The 24054-nt window shown below is 34.5% G+C and overlaps 1 protein-coding gene and 1 long non-coding RNA gene across 4 annotated transcripts in view; one reads left to right on the top strand and one right to left on the bottom strand.

Moving 5' to 3' along the window:
• The window catches only part of LOC132914061 (uncharacterized), a 102192-nt gene that overhangs the window by 26810 nt on the left and 51328 nt on the right, over positions 1-24054 (bottom strand). The window lies entirely within an intron of this gene.
• Positions 1-24054, top strand: part of LOC132914055 (tyrosine-protein kinase transmembrane receptor Ror) — a 356038-nt gene that overhangs the window by 289113 nt on the left and 42871 nt on the right. For both annotated transcript variants that reach the window (XM_060972848.1, XM_060972849.1), the window contains exons 2-4: positions 7014-7107; positions 18933-19143; positions 19629-19788. In XM_060972848.1, coding sequence (XP_060828831.1) covers positions 7014-7107; positions 18933-19143; positions 19629-19788 — 465 coding nt within the window. The remainder of the gene's footprint in view (positions 1-7013; positions 7108-18932; positions 19144-19628; positions 19789-24054) is intronic.

Below are 24054 nucleotides of genomic sequence, written 5' to 3'. Positions count from 1 at the left end.
CAGATTTAAAGTTTTGATTGGGATTAGATTGGGCTTAGGTTAAGCAAGCAGTTAACAGAAGGATCTGTCTCGTTTTTGAGTAGTTGAGTTATTAATATCGAACGTATTTGTTATAAAACACTTATTAAATTTTTCTCAGCTGTTATTGCGATAAGATTTTGTACATATAACTCGCTGTTGCTGTCTTTGTATAAATAATCCAATAATAATAATTACAAATAATAAATAATTGTAAAAATAATAAATCTTTGTAAAATAAACTAATTCATTAATGAAAAAATAAAAAAGTAGAATAAAAATGGCTTGGATGATTTTAGAAATGTTATGAGTCATCCATAAAATTAATGAACGCTCGTGATATGTATGCTCAATGATTTAAGATCGATATACATCTGTACGCTTTTAAGGCAGGTTTCGATGAATTTGTTGTGTGTCGTCGGCGAATTACCAACGAGTAACGAATAAAATATGGAAAACGTTGGGAAATTCTATTGATCCCGAATTAAACGATGTAGCATGATCGATGAGTATCGGAAGCAAACGAGTCGAAAATAAATTCAGCCCTGGGGGAGCGTGATCAGGCGTCACAGCGAACCGGAAAGTATTAACGCGACAATAGCAGGCCGCAACGCGGCAGAAAACCGAGTCGTCAAGCGTTTTAAATAATCTCAAATCGGCCAAGCGACGCGAAAACCTAGCGGAAGCTACCTTCGCGTTTTTACAACCTCGACGAAACGAATTGTTCGCGCATCGGTCCGGTAACTTGGAAAAATCGCGCCCCTGTTTGTTACACGGGGCGCAACTTAGGAGATGAAATATTAATTTATGCGCGTCGTTAATGATAAAGTAGAAAAACTTACAGTATAACTATAAATCACTTAGCATCTGTTTCCTGGTCAGTCGAAAGTGTCTCATATCTAACAACAGACTGTTCTATAAATATTGATAATATTTGCACATGGTATATTTTAAAGTAGAAAATATTCATAATGATTCGCATAACCATTATTCTGACAATTATAAATCTTAACAATTTGTAGTTTTCGATGTATGCTTGTACGACGTACGAGCTTCACAGTTATAACAGAGAGAAACAATTCTTTACGTAGGTTTAGTTATGTTAATAAAAATATGGAATTGCGTAAAAATGTACAGTTTATTAATAAGTTTTAATCCTATGATTATATAGAAATTTATAGCTAACGACCGGTAAATTAAAATTTCATTTATTTTTAAGTTTATATTTATTATTACTATGAAGTTCTAGTCACCCTGTATAGATCAAGGCTCGTTATCGATGTCACCAGACCTCTGGCCATCGAATCCCTGGAATTTTTCCGCCGATTTAAATGCCAGCCGCGTATATGCCGGGAATGAACAAAATTCGACGGATAAAGAGAGAGAAAGGGAGGACGGGAAAAATGTAACCAGCTTCCAGCGACGAATAAATAAAAATGTTCTGACGTAACCGTGTTCTCGTCAACAGGGCTCTTTGAAGTGCTGGGTACACATGATTGGGCTTTAAAACTTTGTCGAGTTTGTTTAGGTTGCAAATATAGAATTAAAGGGGTGACTTTGTGCGCGTATAACCGCATGGACTAGACTCTTTTCTAATTCCTTATTACTTTCGCTTTATCATTATGTCGAACATGTTTTGTTTTCCAGAGAAAAATTAAATTCTCATTTTTAATTCTGGTTTATTAAAGCTCTCGTCGAGCGAACGTTTTAACGAGCTCCGATTTTAAATACTCGAGAAATTAAATTTGCGATATTCACGTTAGTTTATTAAAAAGCATGATTATTTGAGATAATATGTAATAATGTATAAACTGAAAATAAAGACACAAAGAGAGAAATAAAGGTTTAGGATATTCCAGAATATATATAGTATTTGATACGAGTTTCATCTTCGAAACAAAATTAGGATGACTATAATACATTTTCATCGACATATCGTTTATTGAGAAATATCAATTCGTTATAACATAAATAAAAATATAAATAAACCATTGGATCTAACTTTCTTGCTGTAATTACATGTGTTAATTAAAATTATACTCGTAAAACATCAAACATCAATTCGTTTCACCATTATAAAATGCAAATTCCTCTTTCACGAAGCAACTGATCCCCAAACTTTTAAGCAATAACGTAACACACAAAAGCTCGCGTAAAATTCAATATCCTTCTCCGATCGTCCGATTACAATTTACATCCACCGCCACAAAAGGCAACGCGATTCAAACAAAAAGCGAAACACTTTTCGCAAAATTAAATCCTCATTTCGTTGCCATTCAACAATCCCCTCTTCCTATTGCCGGTTTAACTCACCGAAAAATACTCAGCTTTCATGCAGCAACAAAAGATAAGCAGAGATAGAGGGACGAGAGGAAAAAGGAGAGCAAATAAAATACAAACAAAAAGAAAACGAAGAGTACAATAGCGTTCGATTTTATTGGCCCTCTCTGGATGCGTGTTACGTGGACCAGCACTCCGGGGAATCGTACGCGTTTTTCCAGTCCCGTCTATCATACGGGATGTCTACTTTTTATGAGCTCTACCAATGTCGTGTTCGAAAACAGGAGCCAGATTTAGGGAACAACCGCTGACTTTTTCGTACTTTTTGGTTCGTTTCTGTGTACACTGCGAATCGAGGAAACATTAGTAAAACGGAGTAATGTTTGTACGTATGAATTCTTACACTTTTTAAAGAGATTTGCAGACTCTTTAAGAGAGAAGACGTTTGAAGATCGAACAAAGATCATATATAGAGTGTCTCATTTTAATCTATTAATGTGAATTACTAGTGAATTGTCTTAGATATATATGAAAAGTTACTAACCCATGTATATCGAAAGACTATTAATTAAACAGATTTTCTAACTTTCATTCATATACAGAGTGTCTGATTTTAATCTATTAATGCGAATTACTGGTGAATTGTCTTAGATATATATGAAAAGTTACTAACCCATGTATATCGAAAGACCATTAATTAAACAGATTTTCTAACTTTCATTCATATACAGAGTGTCTGATTTTAATCTATTAATGCGAATTACTGGTGAATTATCTTAGATACATATGAAAAGTTACTAACCCATGTATATCGAAAGACCATTAATTAAACAGATTTTCTAACTTTCATTCATATACAGAGTGTCTGATTTTAATCTATTAATGCGAATTACTGGTGAATTATCTTAGATATATATGAAAAGTTACTAACCCATGTATATCGAAAGACCATTAATTAAATAGATTTTCTAACTTTTATTCTGTAAAACCTAGCGTAAGAGTGACAAGGAAAATAAATATAAAAAAAATAGTGTCTTACGTCTGTTCTTGCCTTTCACACGATAAATTTTACGAAATAATATTTAGTATTAAAAATTATATAATTCTATTTAAGAAACCGTATGACCTCTGCGCACCCATCTATAGCAGAACTAATTACACCAAAATATGTTGGACGCTTTACTATACATCTGTATATGGAGGAAAAGTTAGGATGCAAAATTTCCTCGTATCTACATTAAGTATAATGAATGTTATGTTAACTAAAATAATAATTTCATCTGTAATTAAAATAAAATTTCCTCGTGTTTCTAAAAAGAAATATAAAATGTAAAAATGTGTTCCAAGTGAACAAAGCAGTTCCAAGTAAAAATTTCCCCACCCTGTAATATTTCCTTATTTATAATCAATAAAATAATATATATGCCATCTTCGAAATCGCAAGGAGTAGCCAGTTTCAGCCAAAGGGTAAGCCAAGTTAGAGGAGGCAGAGTATTACAAGTTTAAATTTGCACTTGGCACCTGATCGGCTGACGTAGCATGAAACCGAGGGATGCAACCATAGGAAGGGGTATAATTCGCTCGATTATTTAATAGCTTGGCCTAGCGCCTGGCTACAACATCGAGCAGAGCTCTGTCTCGTGGATCTTCCGAATTGCAATCTATATTAAAGCCCCCATGGCGAATTACTCATTAGTAGATTAACGAGCACCACCATGCCAATGTTAATTGGAGTTTCCTATAGAATTGAAGATATTCTGGCATATAGAGGATATAAGCATATAGAGTTCCCGGATGAATAGAGGAGATTTAAACGAACTACTACGTTGAAACGAAACTCTCATCAACTTCATTCGAGATTCATTATTTGATTTCTGAAATATTAACACTATCTTTAGAACATTTCGATATAACATCTAAATAAACACTTCTGACACTAAACAATATTGTATCTTTGAGAACCTTTAAAACTTTCTCGTTGAAAATAAAAATCAGGGACCGTAGAAATGAATTTATGGTTACGTAGTCCTATGTCTACAGGCCAAATGAGTTTAGCGTCCACTTCTGCATATTCAACGGGAACATACAACGCGTATTTATCATAAACTCGAATCTCGGTACATCGATAATTAGCCTACTTGCATATGTTCTCATTCGTATTCAACATTTATTACAAAGTAGCCAAAACTTAAACATTAACTGAATTTTAAAGAAATTTTCTAATCGTTAACTCTGTTTCAGTCTCAATCTTACTCTACTTTTTACAAGTAAGAAAATTTGTAATATTTCAATGAATATCATAATGTATACTTGAAACGAAAAATCATACATATTAACGAAGATTCTTCCATACTTGTTCCACAAACTCATAGAACTTGTTAAGAATAGAAAAACACAATTGAGTCTAGAATGGGTTTAAAATAATCCAAAAAATAGATATATCCTTTTGATCAGTAAAGTATTATATTAACATTGTTGCTTGAACAAGTTAGCACGCCGTGTGTCAATTATACAAATCTCAATGTTTTCAAATTAAACAATTTTCAAAAAATAAAGCCGCTCAATGTATCTTTCGAACGATTAAAATATAATTTTGAACACGAAATATGAAAAGAACGACAATATTGATTTTGAAATATTATGTATGTGAGAGCTTAAATCACGCATAAGATAATGCAGATTATTGCACTGTATATACAGTCAGGGATCACGATGTGATTTAGATTACGGTGTCAGAGATTATGGGAACGATACCGATCGTTCCACGATAAATTCCATTATAATCCAGATTATTCTGTGTGATATCTCATCTGGTAAGCCACTATGTCAAGTTCGATTCGTAGATTATAGGGCGATTCGAGTCGTTGAACAAGGAATAATTGCATGTGTGAATTAGCAACATTTGCTACAGTTTGAAGCTTAATGCTCTCTTGAGTAACCCTGTTGATGAAGCTCATACGAAAACTAATGTTTCTTAATTACAATAAATAGTCGTACATTTTTCCTTACACATTCAATTTGTAATTAACAAGCCGTTAATAATAAAATGACGATGTATCGTAATACAGTTACAAAAAGTATCATATTTGATGTTGATGTTCAGGTTGACTGATTGAAGAACGAGTGGATGAATTTGTAATAGAAAACTATATTGAAATAATTAAAGCTATAAGTACAAGTATAATGTATAAGTTTATGCTGATACAGATCCTTACTCTCTTAGTGTTACTATACAATGGAATGATAGGAAGCACGTTTATATATATATAGCAAAAGGACATTACCAAAAAAGCTAAGCTTATAGCTTGGGCTAGAGGTTACAGGGAACATAAATAAAAATCTGTTTATTAGTTCCTTTGTTGCTAGACCTTGCAACTCAAAACATAATGTATACTCGAGAGTCCAATAATATGCATCGCTCCTTATTTAAAATATTTCTGCGTAAGAGCAGCCTCCAGGTCACAGATATACACAAATAAAGATGTAGAGTTTTTCTTCAAGTAGTTACTTCAACATTTGATATTTGATTTCGATTCAGGTTCTACGTCTTATCCGATAAGTACCACTTTAAACACAAATTAAAATATATGTAATCAAAACCTGCGAGAATGCCCAATAGAGTTCTAATGTAGCTTATCTTCGCATAAACCATCTCTATTCAACGTCTCGTCATGACGGTAACATCGTACATCAGGCTTATTATCGTTCCTACAAGATATCAGACCGCTAATAGAGTTAGCTGCTTGAAACTGACGTGACGCTGGACGGAAGAAGCCGATCGTATTTCGCCCTGACAGAATCATCGGGTTTTGTGTTGCGTGAACCGCGAAGGGGTTCGAGGATGGTCGTTTGCACCTTCGAGGGACGGCTGTTGATGTGGTATTTGCGCAGGTGTAGGAAACATCGAACGTCAACGTTGCTCGATGTAGTTGGACGTTCCGTTGTTAGGCAGTTGGATAACTCGAGATGCGGCCACGCGGGCGAATGTGCTTGGCATGCTTGTAGCGCCGAGCTTATGCTTTTGATCGATTTTCAGGCCTACTCATAGATTGCTTTGATAAGAATTAGGATTAATCATATTAATGTCCTTCGGTGACCGCTCATTTACAGTGTTAATTAACGAGATACAAAGCTTCAACCTAAAAAGCTAAGGTTTCGGGGCTAACGTCATACGAAGCGCAAGCTCCCAAGATCGAAGTCTCGCAATTAGTCTTACCTAATTCTAATTTTAGGTTAGGAACACCGGATCCTATTTCATTTTAGGGACGTTTCATGTCCTCATTTTGCATAGAAAATCTATGTACATATATATGTATAATTAGCCATATATTTGTTAGTTCAATTGCATATCCTGATCTCCTCTCAAAGTTCAGGCTAAAATAGACTGTTTTTGATGTATATAGACTAACTTGTTGGATAATTTAAGAATTGAAATATTCTAGTAATTTAAATATTTCTCAATATCCTCACTTCATCGTATATTATATATAGATATCTAATTATATGTATATAATGACGGTCGTAATATATCATGATATAAATAAATAAATAAATAAAAATAAATGATAATTACATAATACTCTAATTTACGCTATGTACTTTAATTTGCTCCTCTTTCGTCTAAACTTTTATAATACACATGAAACATTATTTTGTATTTTAACTAATATAAATTCATTCGATATACATACTTATAAAGAAATATTGTTTTACAGGTGAAAATAGCGACGTCGAAAATTTAGATCCAAACGTTCAGGATTACACCACTGACGAAGATTATAATGACGTGTATGATGCAACATCCAACGGGTACGTAATCAAATATTCTTATTTTCTTATTTGATATCGGCAATTATTTCCTCATCTAATGCTGATTTTGTTATGAATACATTATTAGAATAAATTTCAGAAGTATTTAAAGAACATTACTAATAATTGTGTCAACCAATTTATTTTCTCAAATATTTATAGATGGCAGAAAGTTTTAAACTATTTCATGTCAATCTTTATAGTACTATAAACAAAACAAATTAAATTGAAATTCAAGTTTCATAAGTTTACTATTATTACAACTTACTGCAATTGAATATTTCAATATGTATATATAATATGTACATTGTTTATTAATAACAAATATTCCGTTATAAGAAACGAATACCGCAGGAAAACAAAGGTGCAGTAAAAACATATTAATTTCGCCGACATTCGCGATGAAACGTGGTTTCGGACTCGCGAAAGTTTCACGCGTACGCTGCCAGCGATCGTAAATATCGTTTATTAAAGGACGGCAACGGGTTAAAATTTCAGCGTTCTTTACAACGAACGCGTAACACGTGAAAATTATGTAACAGGGGATCAATTTTCTGGCTTTTACACGTCAGGTCGCGCGATCGCCAACACTTTATCGTTCGCATTTTTTCCATGAAAATTCCGGTTATACACGGTTATACAAAAGAGAAAGAATGTTTTTGAAAAAAGAGGTTTTCAAAGTCAACTGTCTACAGATGTCCAATCGAAAATTCGTTTAGTTGAAAAATATAGAAGTGTGAGCGTAAAGATTGTGAACGTATTTAAATATTTATTGTAAGAACCTTTCATAAATAAATTATGCGTGTTATATAGAAGAAAGTAAAGTTCGAACTAAATCTGAAAATGTACATAGAAGTTACAACATAGTTACTACAAAATATTTATTTCTGAAATTGTTAAATGCGCTATGGAATTGTTTTGTCGTAATGAAATTTATCTAACAATGCCATTAATTGTTTTGTACTCTTCTCCTATACTTTTCACCTGCGCATATTACATTTTTCTTGGTATATTTTCAATTCTTTGCAATTTGGATATTCTAAAGAATTGCTTTTTTCTCAAACTTATCTTCCATTTTACGCTGTTAACAAGGGTAAAATTTGGGAAAAATATTAGAGAAATTTTATTGAACCTTTATGAATTTCTAATAATAATAAAATGTTTGTAGAGTCTGTCTTCAAAAATAAAGCTATGCAATACAATATTATCAATATGATCTCATTATTTCTTCCGATTCCGTAAAACAATATGATTTCATTTGCCACTCATCAAAATAAACCAAACTAAAGCAGTAACCTAACAAACTTCACCACGTTCAACTTCAACGATCCTCGTATGAATCATCGTCAATCAACGAACACAGTGTCGATCGTTACCCACGCAGAATTAAATTCTAGATACATGAGGCTGTATGCATGCTTACAAGTTCACCCTAGCGCAACATTGGAAAAGGTGTTAAAACGCTGAGAGAAGGTATGGGGGTCGATGAATCGTTAACAGTCCGACGCGCCCACACCGTTACGTCACTTCCTCCGCTTGGCAGCTTTAAAGCAGTCAGAAGACCGTCTCAGACAGGGATTAGGCGTTCGCAAGGTTTCTATAAATAATGCAACGTTTAACCTCGCTTGAGGGATCGGTTTTGTACCCCACCTACGTTTCTTGTCCCGGGAACGTTTTAAAGTCACCATGCAAATGATCGAACAAAGCCCAATCGACCAAGGATTACCGTCAAGTCAGCATTTCTGGGCGAATTTAGATGTACTTGTAGCTTACAGTATTTCGCTCTAGATTAGTTAAGTTTATCTTAACTGATAACAAAAATTTTGCTTTCGAAGTTACTGAAAGTTACAGTGCTAATAAGATTTCAAAATGTTTTGTATAATATACATATAAAAGGAATGTCGGAATATCTTCGTATTGTATGCTAATGCATTTAAGATGACAGCATATAAACCAAATAGTCGGCGATAAGATAATTCAATACGGAATTTATTGTTAATTTAACTTCGTTAAGATTAGTTGGTCACTTAAGTTAGATTACTTGCTTCTTATTCGATGGAGAAAGATATGTCGCAGCAACGTCTGGCAGCATCTCCGTCAGCTTCCCTCGTCAACAAACCCCTTGTAGAAAGGGGTTGCAAGAGAATCGGGCGTGCATCAATATTAATGGAGGCACGTGGCGTTCGGGAATAATGTAGTTGGCTGAAAGTCGGCGACCCGTGGCACACACGATATCGTAACCATAATGCTCTCGCTTAGATCGGTTACGACACGTAATTTCAATCACGTTCGTCGCATTATCGCCGTCATTATATAGCCATGTAAATCACATGGAGCGTATGTATATGGAAAACAGCCAAGTGGAACAATTCGATTGGTTAAGACAAAGGATATGTGAGGAAAATCGTATTATTTATACTACAACTATCAAATTTAAAATAGTACATTTCAGATATTTTATTTCGCTGAAAATATGCAAATATTGCTCATAAAATTAATATTAACTTTGGTTAAAATAGAAACGTAATTTCTGATCTAGACAGATCTATCGTCATGTAATTGTGTAAATCATATAGGACGTGTGCGTGGAGAAAACAAAATAGAAAAGTCTGTTATCAAAAAATTAATTCGGCAGATTGAGCGTACACATCGTGCCTGCTGACTGAATCTTTTCATTTCCGAAATAGGTAACACGCGATAGGTAACACGATAAAATTCCTGAAAGAAGAGGTTCGAATCTTCGGAATGTCAGAATTAGCTCTATCGACGGGAATTAGCTTGTCAGAAACGAAGTAGAGAATTCAAATTTAATCACGCCCACAGCTTTCCATGTTCTACGACGCACGGGAAGTGGCATTATTAGCTTTCGAATCGAACCAATCGAGCCGCTTCCTTATTAAGCCCCGCGGCATCCCCTGCGCTCGCTTTTCCATCATGCGAACCCATGAAATCCTCCCCTTTTCTGCTCTCCTCCGGCCTTCGTCTCCCTATTTTTAATTCCACATCTACATTTCCGATGGAAAATTTTACTCATCCCTGCCTCGCCTGAACGTAATTTTTCCCCAACGATAATTCTGATCGGCATATTCCACGATTTTACGTCGAGCATATCGATAATATTTCACAAGCTAATCTTGCAGAGGGTTGTCAATAAGTAGGTTAATTTTGAAATCGGATGAATATTATCAAAACGCGTGTTAAATTTGTTAGAAGGACGATTCAAAGCGATTTAATACTTTGAAAAAATTAATCAACGCATAATCAACGATCGTGTATATCTATTTGTGCTGCATTTAGCTATCTGCTGAAAGGGTTAATATTATATTCTTTGGGTAGCATTTCTCCAAGCGATATATTTATTGTTGTATAATACATTAATAATAAGACGCGATCAATATACGACGGCGAAACATGTTCACAGACATTTTCACAAAATTCATAGAATTCTTGGGATAATTTAAAGACATTTATTAGAAATAGGTATATATTGACATATGTATAATTTTGTGCGCTAGACTAGATTAGCCGCGTAGTAGTGACACGTGTATGTGAATATGAGTGTATGGATGTATGTGTATGCACAGCGTCTCGAAAAACAGATAAATGTAAATGTCCTGGAAATCGTTTATTAAATAAATCTAAAACTATTTTAATATGAGTTCTAGGTGTAACCTTAGTGTTCCTTTACTTTTAATTCGGCGATTAAGATCCACAATTCTCAACAGTATATATTGAATTGATAAAAAATAAATAGCTAAATCAAAATGATTGGTATTTCCACTCTTGCAATTATTTTAATTATACGAGAGTTCTTGCCAATATTAATGTTTTGTTATATCGAGACAGAAACATAATTACACAATTGATTATTATATACGTGATATTACCTTGAATCTAATTACATACCATGTACTATGCAGAACGTGTTTAGCTCGGTAGTTTTAGTTTGTTAAAATTTCTGAAATTTCGCTATATGATGACTGTGTAAATTGTCGATTATTCTTAACAATTATACTTGAGGTTTATTCCTAGTAACAATGTTTTAACATTTTAATGTATCAATCATGTATTCATTGATCGTGTATTGATTGAAAAGTTTAGAGTTCGAAGAGCAAGCGAGTTAGTGTAATTTTTCATACTTTTATAAATATTTACGTGTATCGCAAACTGTTATTAACATTCGTCGTTGTTTATCAGAAATCGCTATGAAAAAGCAAAAAGCCCTTCTCCGATATCTGTTGCAGCAACAGCGCATTCGTTTGAAATTCCCAAACTTTGAATATAAAACAGGAATTACTCTTTCCACTCTTTCCACGATTTTCCCGCGTTTATCGAGATTTCGCCAGTTACGAGAGCAAGAGCCGCGGCGTCACCACGAACGTACTGACGAAAACGCCGCCTCCTCAAAATGCATAGAATTACTTTGCATGGTAAACACACGGAGGAACTGGCCAGGTCTTTTTCCAGACCTCCGCCAATCCTGTGTCACCCTTACGGCGAATTTCGCGAGCGCTGTTAATTTCGTCCCGTGTCGTTTGACGTCGAAAACCGGCCGGGACGTCGTTAATGCATGCACCGGTGATTTCAATTTTGTGAAACTTCCGCGGGCGTAACTTTTTGTCCTCGTGTCCTCCACCATCCCCTCCCCCTTAATCCCCTGTAATTTGATGATCCTCTAATGGCAGCGCGTAAAATCGACCGAGACGTGGAAAAGGGATGGTTAGCCAGGGAAAAATAAAAGAAAGTATAGCGAGTTGCCGACGACGTTGACGAGACACGATTAAGCGCGATTATTCGACAAAATCACGACGATTTTCTGTTGATCTTAAGGTTTTGAAATAAAGCAAAGGTTTGACGAGATTATCGAGACGCTTCGTGATTAGGTGTTTCGAGTTAGTTGAACAGTTTATTGATAATATAAAGATGAAGAAACTGGGATAGAAATATATAATATTAATTTGCTACATGAACATTTGATTTGAGAAAGGATTTACTATAATCTATAACATTGAATAGCGCTTTTTTATTCTCTCCACTTAAATATACAAGCAAATCACTATTTAATTATTTATATGGAAAGTTCTGTCTGATTTGATTTACCTGTGATGTAAGCACTTAAAGTACTTCTTTTACTTAAAATAACAACTAGTTTTATCCTCTTCGACATGCTTCAAGAATTAAACCTAAAAATTCCAAAGCGTGGTATACACAATCATTTGGAATTAATGTTTCATCTCAGCGCCCACGCATTCTCAATTCATCGATTCGATTAAATAAAAACATAAGTGTTTCAGAAAATGAGAGGGTTCCGAAAATTCCTTTCTTTTTACTACATTTTTCCTACGTAGATACGAAGATAGAATCGTGTATTTCGAAAATGAATAGTTTAAAACTGTAGGAACGTTCAGAACGAAAACTTTCAATTCGATTTCCTCTATTTAACATATTTAACATAAAAATCATATTCTTTGCCGGAAACAGGACGAACACGATTCCTGTAAAGGAGTATTATCATTTTATACAATTTAAACGATTCGTGGGTCAAGAACGGTTAACCCTGGAGGCCACAGGTGCACCGGAACTTGCCGATGACTTAGTGATCATAGCTTGATTTATATTCAATAACCAACGGGGGTTAGTTACTCGCCACGGTCGTATGCAATCACGTTCCAGTGTGTAAACACGTGCGTACACGAGTGGACGCGCGTGTCCTTGTGTCCAACGAGGAACACGCACACGCGTGCCTTGGCAAACGTGGTGATTGCCTCTGCGCGCCAAGGGGTAGCTTCCGGTTTGCGTAACAGTGCGCTCCACTTGCTCGATACCTAAGAACGGTACGCTATGGGCTACTGTGACAGTTTCGTGATGCTTGATGGACGATATTGCTAGCCTTAGTAGCTGTTTTAGTCGCTCGAATATACGTTAGTATCGTTGGTAATTATGCGACAGATCGAGAATTCTGATTATATTGTAAGGGCGTGAGTACCTTTCTGGAACGCTGATAGTTTTGCTTAGATAATTGAAAGCTTTATTGGGGAGAGACAGAGAGGGAGAGATTAGGTTTTTAAGAGGCTGATAATTTTATTAAACCTTTTGGAATTGAATTTCTTTTACGTTGTCTATACTGCTTTGTATAAGTATTGGTATATCTATTTTTAGTGTTTATGGGAGAATCGTAACGAATTTTACTTTATTTAATGTTTTCCATTATAAAGGAAATACGATACAAATAGAATAAGAGATTTTCAGATTTATTTCAAGAGGTACATTATTTTATTTCATACGGATATTTTTCGATACGGGTTGATATATTTTATGTAGAGACACTAGTATTTTAGAATATAAAGCACACATTTTATTTTATATGAGCGCGTTTCAGTGTTAATAATTTTATACGAGTGATTGCGAAATTTTATATAGAAACGCGTATATTTCAAGAATTTGATGATTTCATTTCAACCGTCGAAAACTGTAATACCTGATATGCTGTGTATGTCTATATGAAAATTTTGGATATTCCATTTTATTCGACAGGTCGACAATCGTATAGATTGCAAATATCTTATAAGATTGATCGATTAGTTTTATTTTAATGGCCAGAGATGTCTTTTATGTATAAATGTCTGCGTTTATATATACTGTTATCATTTAAAATATTAATAACTGACAAAAATACTGAAACGTTAAAATTCCTATAATCTAATTTATTTTAAGAAAAAAAAATTTAACGAACATATGAACCTATAGCATTTTACTGACTGCGAAAAACACTCGTATATTATTTACCAAAACTTCGAATAACACAGGAAGAACTGAAAAATTTCGAAACCAAAGATAATAATAAAATAAACAAAAACATATTCGCGTGTTAAACTGGCGATTGAAACTTGGCGAAATCAAGAACTAAAAGTGCATGGGATCAACGAAATCAATTTTCCATTAACCACAGCAAAGAAACGTGGAAACGACGCGATAATAAATTGAAAAATTCATTAACCTGATCGTACGCGATTCGATTAAATTTCAAATTGATCGTGAGACCAGAAAGGCAAACGGAACTAGGCGATGGATTCGATTAACCGTTCCGTCTGGAACGTTTAAAAATTGTACGGTTTAATCTGTCTCTTTTTCCTTTTCAATCGAATTTCACGCGATAACTTTTGAAACAGCAAAACAGCGGCTACGCCGTGATTGATCGGAACGAGAATTGACTGGATCCGAAACCAGTGTTGTTGCGAAAACAAAGGAACGAACGATGGAATTTTCGAGCAGGCTGCAGTTTAATTAATCGCAAGGGAAACAACAATCGACTCTGCGTACCTAGTTTCATGTTTCCAAGACAAACTCTGTGCATCTGACGTGTACAGGAATTGAAAAGCCCTTTATATGATCGTCATTTGTATTAGCGAAGGATCTCGTTTAAGCAGATGCATCGAGCTTGAAAGGACGAAACTTGAGGATAAATTTTGACAGTAACTCGTACAAAGGAAATAGAGTGTCGCGTGTTGAATATATCGTTACCGAAAGCGAAATTTATACTCCGTTCCTGACGATACTTCATTAATACTGCTGCCTTCTCGGATCATTCTCTTTATTATTAACGAGTTTCTCAAATTTTTGAAAAACGTAAGAAAATCATCGACGACCATCTTAAATCGGAATTATTCAAATTCATCGATCTTTCCAGTCGTTCGAATAATTCTAAGCAGCAGTGTATCTCTCATTGTCAGTGTAGAACAAACCGCCGTAATCTTTCTTTTAACCACTTCCATCTCGAAGATACGTATCTGTAAACGAAGGAGGATGCACGGGGCTCTAGTGGAAGTCGCAATCAATCGTGACTTCCGGTAGATCTCGACGCACGGGGGAGAAAGTAATCGCGTATATTAGGGCAATATAAATCCGGTACGGCGGACGTTGTCGCGCGACGTTGCGACTGGAATATTAAGTATGAATATGTTAATGGACCGGCACCCTATTCTTCTCGCCCTTTCGCGTGGTGGCGCGCCGCGAAATAATGCATGACCAGAACTTCCCCTTATCGCCCTGGTGATGTACGATCGCCAGGGTCGCGCTATTTACTCGAGTGTTTCTGGAAATGGACTAGCCAAGATTTCATCGTCTTTGGCCGCTTGATCGAGACAAGAGACACATGCAGAAATATTATTCCCTTACAGATCCTCTTACAATGTTTTCCGATTCAATCGTATTCTCTTTCTTTAGTAACCTCTTAACGTAGAGTCTCTTTCGATCTAATCGATCAAAAATTTTCTTTCTAACGGAATTGTTTCTTGGATGTATAATAATAGTATATTTTTATAACAATATACTTTTTAATAGGATAAAATGCAAAAGACAAGATACAAAGCAACAGAAAGCGTGTGGACTTTATAAACACGAATTTCTGCGAGAAAGAAACATAGCTCCTTTCCCGCTTCTGCTTCACATTATCGACATAATCAAAATTCCTTCGCCAATCGGGCGAAACTTTCAAGCTGAGCGATTCAAAGGCCGAAAACTTGGCTGCTTTTAACGATCCCCTTCAAGTTATATTGTTAGCGGCGAGGTTACACGAAGTGGCTGCAGAGATCGATCTGCATGTGGGTGGAAACGCTGACCGCCCTGAGGGCATCTGACGTGGGATCGCCGTTGCATAAAAATCCGTCAGGGACACTGGTCCGTTTCGTGTTAGTGCTCTCTGTGTCTATCAAGGTGCGTTTAAACGAGCAGGAACATAAAATGAAAGCAACAGCATTCGTTCGTGCTCGTTTAATGTAAACGCCCAGCAAGAAAATTGTTCGCAAATGTATTTATAAGAATCGAACAAACATTTTTGGAGTATTTTTAGTGCATTCTAAGAGAATTCGTACGTACGATTAGCAAATAAACGAACAATCGCCCATTCGTCGTTTACACTTTAACTGTTTCACTGTGCATTAAAATAGTGGTGTGATGCTATAACTACGTTGAAATATTTCTAAAAAAATTGTTTCATCTAGATTTCTCATATAATTATAATTATTAAATAAGTACTGCCCATGTGGTAGATTTTAAGATAGGAAATGTATAGTGATTCATGCATTCACGTCGTCGTAATAATTATAAACCTTAACAATTTATAATTTCCCGCGTGTTCGTACAATGTACATCGTCGCTCAAAAATTTTAGAACGGTATCTATATTTGCTTGAAAATTACAGAAAGTTATGTAATTATCAAAGCATATAGAGATGTCGCCTAACAGGATACATTATGCGATAAAGAAAATATCAGACACGAGTGTATCATGAATTTTACTAAAAAGTATATCCACGCTTCAAGCTTAGCAATCTGCATCAAATATCGAAGTTTTATAAAAGACAGAAGGTGTTTTAAAGCTTTTAAACAGAAGCGTGTGGACTGCACTAATTTTACTAAAGTAGGGAAAGGACGAGCGTTCGTTCGCTTAATCGAAACGCACTTTTACTCGAAAGCACATTCTCTTTGTTTGTCTCCCTTCTTTACTTTTGTTTTAGTTCTTTTGTTTCTCAGCATCGAACAATGAATCAATTGAGTCTCATTGGCATGGTTAGATAACTATGATTTAATGTGACAACAGAGTATGAGAGAGTGGGTGGTTCAAGTGGATTTTGTGTTTCGGTTATTGGAGCCGGATTAAATTTAACCCTGCCACATCGAGAAATTTGCCGTCCACGTTATGCCAATGGATCTCGAATTGAATTTCGTCTGCGTGAAATATAACGGAGATAGACAATAGAGGAGAAAAATTGTATATTTTTCTTCACTTTTTTTAAAATAAAAATTTAATACAGTATGATTTATGAACTTGGACCTTATGAACAAAGAATAGATTCGGTTGGGAAATTTTAAGTATAGATTTTAAACTTTTAACGCTTTTAATCGAAGCATTCTTTACAAGATCAGATCTCGAGGAAAATTATCTCCAAAAAATTCTAGATGCTATAGGAACTTTGACTTTGCCCGTTATTTTGCTCATCTGCATCTTCTTTGATTGGAATCTCCTTGGATTTTTTAAAATCCTGCTGCAATGCAACGTACTATGCAATGTACAATGCAATGCGCTTTGGATATTATCGATTCATCGTTATTAAAACGCAAGGCATTTTCAAATAAAAAATTTACAGAATATTTTCCAATAATTTACCTGCGATGAAGTTTGAAAATTTGGCATTTAGTTAATTTGTTCTTTGAATACCTGTCGCCCTATTTACGCTCTATTTCGATAACTTTTAATTGTATTAAAATTTATTTTTATTTCATAATCTAAGTAATTAAATTACTTCCCTTTTCACATGATATTTTAGGAATGGAATATTTAAAATAACATAATATACTGTGCATTTTACAAAAATCTAGGTCTTTGATATTTATCTTCTGCGTGCAATTTGTTTGATTTGTCAGCCTGTTGCATTACGTCGATAAGAAATTTCACTTATTTTCTATTACATAATATTAGAAGTATAAAAATATTTTTTAGACTGACGTGTTATATTGACAATATCGAACAATGTATACAAAAATTATTAAAAAAGAAAAATATAAAATATCTTTTCTTTTAGCGAATAATTTAAATTGAAACAGACGAACAGACCTACATATATATTTTTCATATTTTAATAAAAATAATTCAAAGTTTAAGTATTTTAATTTTTTCATCTGTTCCCTAAAATTCCAATCGCAGCAATTTACTTTTATTTTTCAACTTATTTACCTATTTGCTGTTTTCATTTTTTAACAAAATTCGTTGAAAATCGAAGTCTTTCAAATTACGTATCTATTTTCGAAAATTCTAACTTCAGCAACTCGATTTTATTTTTATATTAACTTTACAAACTACTTCGCGTATCCATTTTATTTTTTCAATTTCCTTTTTTCTATAATATTATATGCCATTACGCGGCTTTTAAAACTCGAAATATTTTTAAGCGGCACGATTTACTGTGCATTTTAATAAATGCTTCCGGGCAACGCTTGTAATATGCTTGTGTAAGAGGCATCGTAACAAATATCCAGTCATGGTGGAAAATGTTTTCCCGCGCCAGAGGTTTACACGTTGTAAAAATCCAAATACAAGGTATAATAATCGTTGAATTTTTGATATGTCGCTTCACTCTACGCCTGTAATCATGCTAAACGGAGCATGTAAACTGGTGACTGATAAAAAATTTAACCCGTGTGTCCTGAGCGTTCTTTGGTCCATTTCTCGCGACAACATGTTGCTCATACATTTCAATGAGAGCACTCCAACGGGTGCTCGGAAAACATGTATCATCAGCGTATACTTGCCGGAGTTTACTTTTTAAAATCATATTAAAGAATGATTAATGGATATCATGCCGTAACCTTGGTTATTATCATTTTCGCTGGCGCAACAAACATGACGAAATAAATATACAATATTTTACAATATTCTACGTAGAATACTACTTTGGGGTGATTAATAAATTTATTCACTTTTCACTATATATATATATTCTATACCATTTCGAAGAATGCTATAAAAGTTGTTTAAGGGCTGTAAAAATACGCGCATTTAAATCTTTTCATAGAAGATGCAATATTATAAAGACATAGGAGAAATAAATCGTTTTTTAATTAACAACGCTCGACGTACTCTTCTGAGGAAACACAACTGAACTTGCTACTCGATCTAATAAATTAATATTCAGCCTATTATTTTTAAATATTTAAATACCATAATGTTTGGTAACATATTAGTGATACTTACCTCGTCAGAGATATAAGAATATCTTATTTTGATCGTATATGAACAGTATTTTAATTTATTGTTCTTTTACTTTATAGAACTGACATGGAGGCTGTATCTGGAGCCAAAAGTGGCACGTTAAAGTTCATACGCACTTTGACTAATATCTCGAGAGATGCCGGTAGTGTAGTGCACATGCGATGCGAGGTTGTCGGCGATCCTCCGCCAACTAGAATCAGATGGTACAAGAACGAAGCACCTCTCGAAGAAAAACGACCCAAGATCACTATAAAGAAGATACCTGCGCAGGTAATATCAACGTTTATTAATCACAAATATTTACCTTTAATTTTTCCTCCTATTATAAATACGAAATAAACGACAAATAGAACATTCGTACAAATAACCTAACATTATAAAACGTAAGGACTTTTTAGGAATATTTTCAATTTTACACGTAACTTCTAATGAGAATAACATTCTAACTTTCGTAATTATAAACATGTACCCATGAGACTACAGTGAGAACAGGAGAGTTAAAAATTTGTGCTTTACATTCGCCAAATGCAGAAATATGTATGTATGTATGTGAGATGTAGAAATACCTATGTAGATGGAATACGTTGTACCAAAGTATAAATCATGTTTATACTAGATAAAATATCTTGAAACAACATAAAAAATATTCTACTATTTCGAGCCTTGTTTTATGCAATTGTTTATTAAATGTATTTTATTATACATATATATGTAATATAAATAGGAAAAAAAAAGAAAATATTTGTATTCCTCAGACGCATGAACATGCTGCGAAGAACATCGCCGGAAGCCGCCTAAAAATCGTCAACTTAGATGTCTCTGACATAGGGTTCTATGCTTGTCGTGTAACGAATGGGAAGGATCAGATCCAAAGCGAAGGAACCCTTCGCGTCGATTCGTCCAAAAGCAGACACGGTAAGTCAAATATGAGTTAAAAATATCCCTAACTAATATTTGTACAACTATTCACGAGCAATAATTATTCAACAATTATTTACTAGATCACTGTTTAAACTTTCTTGAAAGATATAGGAATATTGTCACTTAACAAAGCATTCAATAATAGAAATACGAAATCAGTTAGAGTAACAAACAATTAGAAACGAGATTAAAATTGCAACCAAATCAAACACTAAAATTCGAGCGAGGAAACAAAACCGAGATTAAAACTCGAGAGGACAAAATTTAAAGAATAAAAGATTGACAAAATTCAATTGTATTGATACGAAAAATTAGATTTATTTTAGCTTTCTTCTACAGACACGATCATCAGTGAAACTATTTGTTTACATCTAACTAAGTATGTATGTATTTGTATCTTTGTTCTTCAATCGGAGAGTTCGAATTGAGTCCGTGAGTAAACGTTTCACGATTTCGAACAAGTATCTATGATGACGAAGAAAAGCTTTTCGTGATCTCGAGCGGAGACGTGCGAAATATAGGAAGCTTTAACGGAGGATCGTAAAGCTGTCAATTCGACTCATCGAAATTCCCTTTTGACGTCTACTCGGCGAGGACGTGAGGGGAAATTGATTCCCCCAGGCAAAGTGATTCCTTTTAGAGAAAAAACGTCGAAACGCTGACTTTGGCCATTTTTTTGGGACAATGTTTCGAATAAGGCAAAACTTGAAGCATTAGAATGTTGTTTAAATTATTTCAAAATATTTTATTTATTTTCTAAAAATACATGTTGCTGTACATATAGCGAATGAAAATAATATTTCTTTTATTAATACAATAAAATATAGTAGATATAAAAAATAGATAAAGGATATTTCACAATTTCACCAATATTAATGTACTTTTTATTCAGAGATAATATTCAATTCATTGAATTCATTAAATTTTAATCCTTGACAAATCTAATATTATTGTATGAATATGAGAATTTTTTGTCATATACAATAATACATTAAAGCTAGCTATTTATTGTATTTCGAAGATGTCAGAAGTCTTAGATTTTTCCTTTCCTCATTTAAATATTTATAAAAATGTTATAATAATTTATAGAAGTATTAAATATTTATATGTGTTGAATCATAAGATGTTTATACGAATGAAATATTTATATAAAATCCATACTTATGAAGACGCTAAAATAAGTATGAATTTATCTGTCATCAATGAAGTTTATTTAACTATTTCCCAGTAGCAATTTCATGACTAAGTTTACGAGGACACGACGTGCAGGGAAATTCCTCGTGCTCTTTACAAACGTTCTGACAAGTCGTAAACTCATAAAGCATCTGCTTCTGAAACACATTGCACGCAAAGTTAGCGAATTGCAACCAAATGAAGTGCCTTCATGATGTATGAAACTATATACGTACGAAAACACCATTTTCTAAGATGCAAATTCCTACGTCCGTCAGTTTATCAATTAACTTTTACTTTACTGCCAAAATTTTACGGTGCTTACTCGAGAAACCTCAATTTATTTACAAAAGACTTCATTTTACAGAATTATTAGTTTAATAAAAAAATATCGGCACTTTTCGTGAATAATTGCACGAAATAAATTAGGCAATAAAAACTTTAAATATTTTATCCTATTTTTAGTTATTATGATACATCCACTGCGCATCGTTCTTGTACAATAATTCGTAACATATATTATACTTTCTGAATTTTATTCTAGACTTGTGTTCGCTTATTATCCAAAGAATATATATACATATAATAATTACTTATTTTACATTCTATAATAACGTTGTAGTTTGCGTTTTATTTATTTTCCAGTAGATAAAATGAATTTTATCATTAGCTTTTAATTAAAAATCTGTTAATTTAAATTTTACATTTACGCTGTCTCTGGTCACTATATCGATCGCTGCATTATTTTATATAGTAATACATAATTTACAATACACAATTTTTGGACACTGGTGAAATATTTATGTTCATTTATCGATTCCTGACGTTTATTCTCTAAATAAAGTGACCAAATATTTTCAACGTTTCTCTAAAAAAAAAGAAGAGAATTAAAAAGTTTTAGCAACACGAACGCAATTAAACCTCTTTCGTTTCTACTATCTCTTTCGCAGCACACCTGCGTGTTAATAGCTCCTGTATACGGTTTCCGTGTACGGTGGTAATTAGAACAGGCCTACCACGTTTTCCAGCAAAGTTCAAACGCGACACCATCAACAAGTTCTAATCTATTTTCACGGATGTGTCGCCAACGCTTGAAACGTTGGAAGAACCGTGCTATAGCGCTAAGAGCCTCTTCCAATTCCAGGCTGTTAGAGTTTCTTCTCACCCTTGTTTTCGACCCAAAGAAGCTGCAAGGTGTTCCGCGAATTCAATTCTCCGAACAGAGAATTGAATTGAGCAGAATGTACGACGTTGCTTCCTGTACGGGAAGCTCAGTGTTATTTTTCGATGCGTGACTCTTTCTGCTATTTCGAAGGACAATCTTTTTTATCAGAAGAACTTTTCTTGTTCAATTATATAATCTTCTATGGAATAGAATGGAACAAAATATGTCATGGAAAGAATTGTAATTATCGTGTATATCCTAACGTTAATTGTACACGACTTTTCAAGAACGAAAAATTCCAATTTGTCTGTTAAAGTCTCACAAAATCCACCTTAACACGTTTATCGCGTACCTCCAGAACTATACTAAGATTGCAAACACAAATGAAGCAACGGACAAATTACAACTTCCCTCTAAATCCTTCAGGGCAACGACAAGCCCAAGAATGTCATATTCCCCACCACAGAAATACAAATATCACCCCTCCTCTTAAAAAAAAAGAAAACAAGAAAGAATGAGAAGAAGAAGAAGGACGAAGGAAACAAGCTTCGAAGGCGTATTAAGGCCGATGCCAGGGCTAATTCAGCCTCATCCCCGTGGAGCTTGTCGTCCCTTATAAGTCGGTATTCAGCCGGAAAGTTTTCGCCCGGTGTCTCGAAGAGGAATTTCGCGCGAGAGGAACTTTCGAAACGCTGCCTTGCCCGCCAGCGATGAAACAAAACTGACAGCGTTCCTCTGACGAAGTTACCGGCCGACACCCCTAACAAATTCTAATCTAATCGGCAGCGAGAGTGGGCCGATGCACGGAAGAGAACGTTTCTTCGCTTGTCGCCCCTCGATGGACCCGATGGCCAAAGCCTTGGAAACCCTTGACGACGCGGAACTTTAATATTAGCACTCTGCAAGTCAAACTCTGCTAGTACTCTCCTCCCCGATCCGGCAAGATTCGAAGTTCTTTCCACTCGTTCCGATCCCCCGTACTGGATCCCTCGTTTTTGATCCTTTGAGAGGACGCGTCGTTGATACGAGTCTCAGTGGAAATCCTGGCAATGATTTGTTTGACAAGTTCAGACTCGATATAAGTTTCTGCGAGATTTTTGTTTCGGCGGCATGTTCATTTTCTATTTATTTGTTCTTTCTTTCTTTTTTTTTTTTTTTTTTTTTAGACTAGACGAAAACCGAATGAGTGTGCAGAGCGATAAGAGAAGAATGGAATTGAGAGTGGTGAAATTTTATAGAAAGAATTTCTGTTATTAAATTATTTACTGCAGAATAGGATAGAACAGATGGCGGTTTAATTATACTTACAAACGACGCGATTCAAAAGTATTCATTTTTCAGAAATGCATGTTCTTTCAACTGCTGAGAGAAATATGGCATAGAGATTTTGTATTTAACATCGTACATACGATATCGTATTATTGTATTATTTAATATCGCACATTAAACTATTAACTTGTTAACAAGTTAAAGAGGCTCTATATAAATAAGTAGATGTAACTAAAAGAACAAAAAATGAAAGGGCAATTTTAATATTTTTAATATTTTAATCCAAATAGAATGTTAACGATCCTTTTATCTATCTCCACAAATTTCAAAGATTTATCTATGTCGATAGATAAGAAAGTATAAGATAAAAAAGCAATCGAAAATCACCCGAAGTAATCAAACTGCCAACGTCGATTTACTTGCTTAATGTAAACGAGACTTCGCAATTTCGAACTTAATCGTTGGATGGTTTTTGGTTGGAGATCAACGTCGCTCATCGTGTCATCCTCTCTTTCTCTCTCTCTTCCTCTCTTTCTCTAATGTTTAATTCGAAAAGGGGCGAGAAGTCGAGTTAATTAACACGGTGCTCAATTATTCAGGGCGGGCCTAATAAGCCGTGTCGAAACTGTTTGCCGCTGGTACACGATCGGAAC

The sequence above is a fragment of the Bombus pascuorum genome, chromosome 14, assembly GCF_905332965.1.
Source record: "Bombus pascuorum chromosome 14, iyBomPasc1.1, whole genome shotgun sequence".
NCBI classification, from domain to species: domain Eukaryota; kingdom Metazoa; phylum Arthropoda; class Insecta; order Hymenoptera; family Apidae; genus Bombus; species Bombus pascuorum.
Note: the sequence above shows the minus strand (reverse complement) of the source record. Positions and strands in the feature narration are given on the sequence as shown.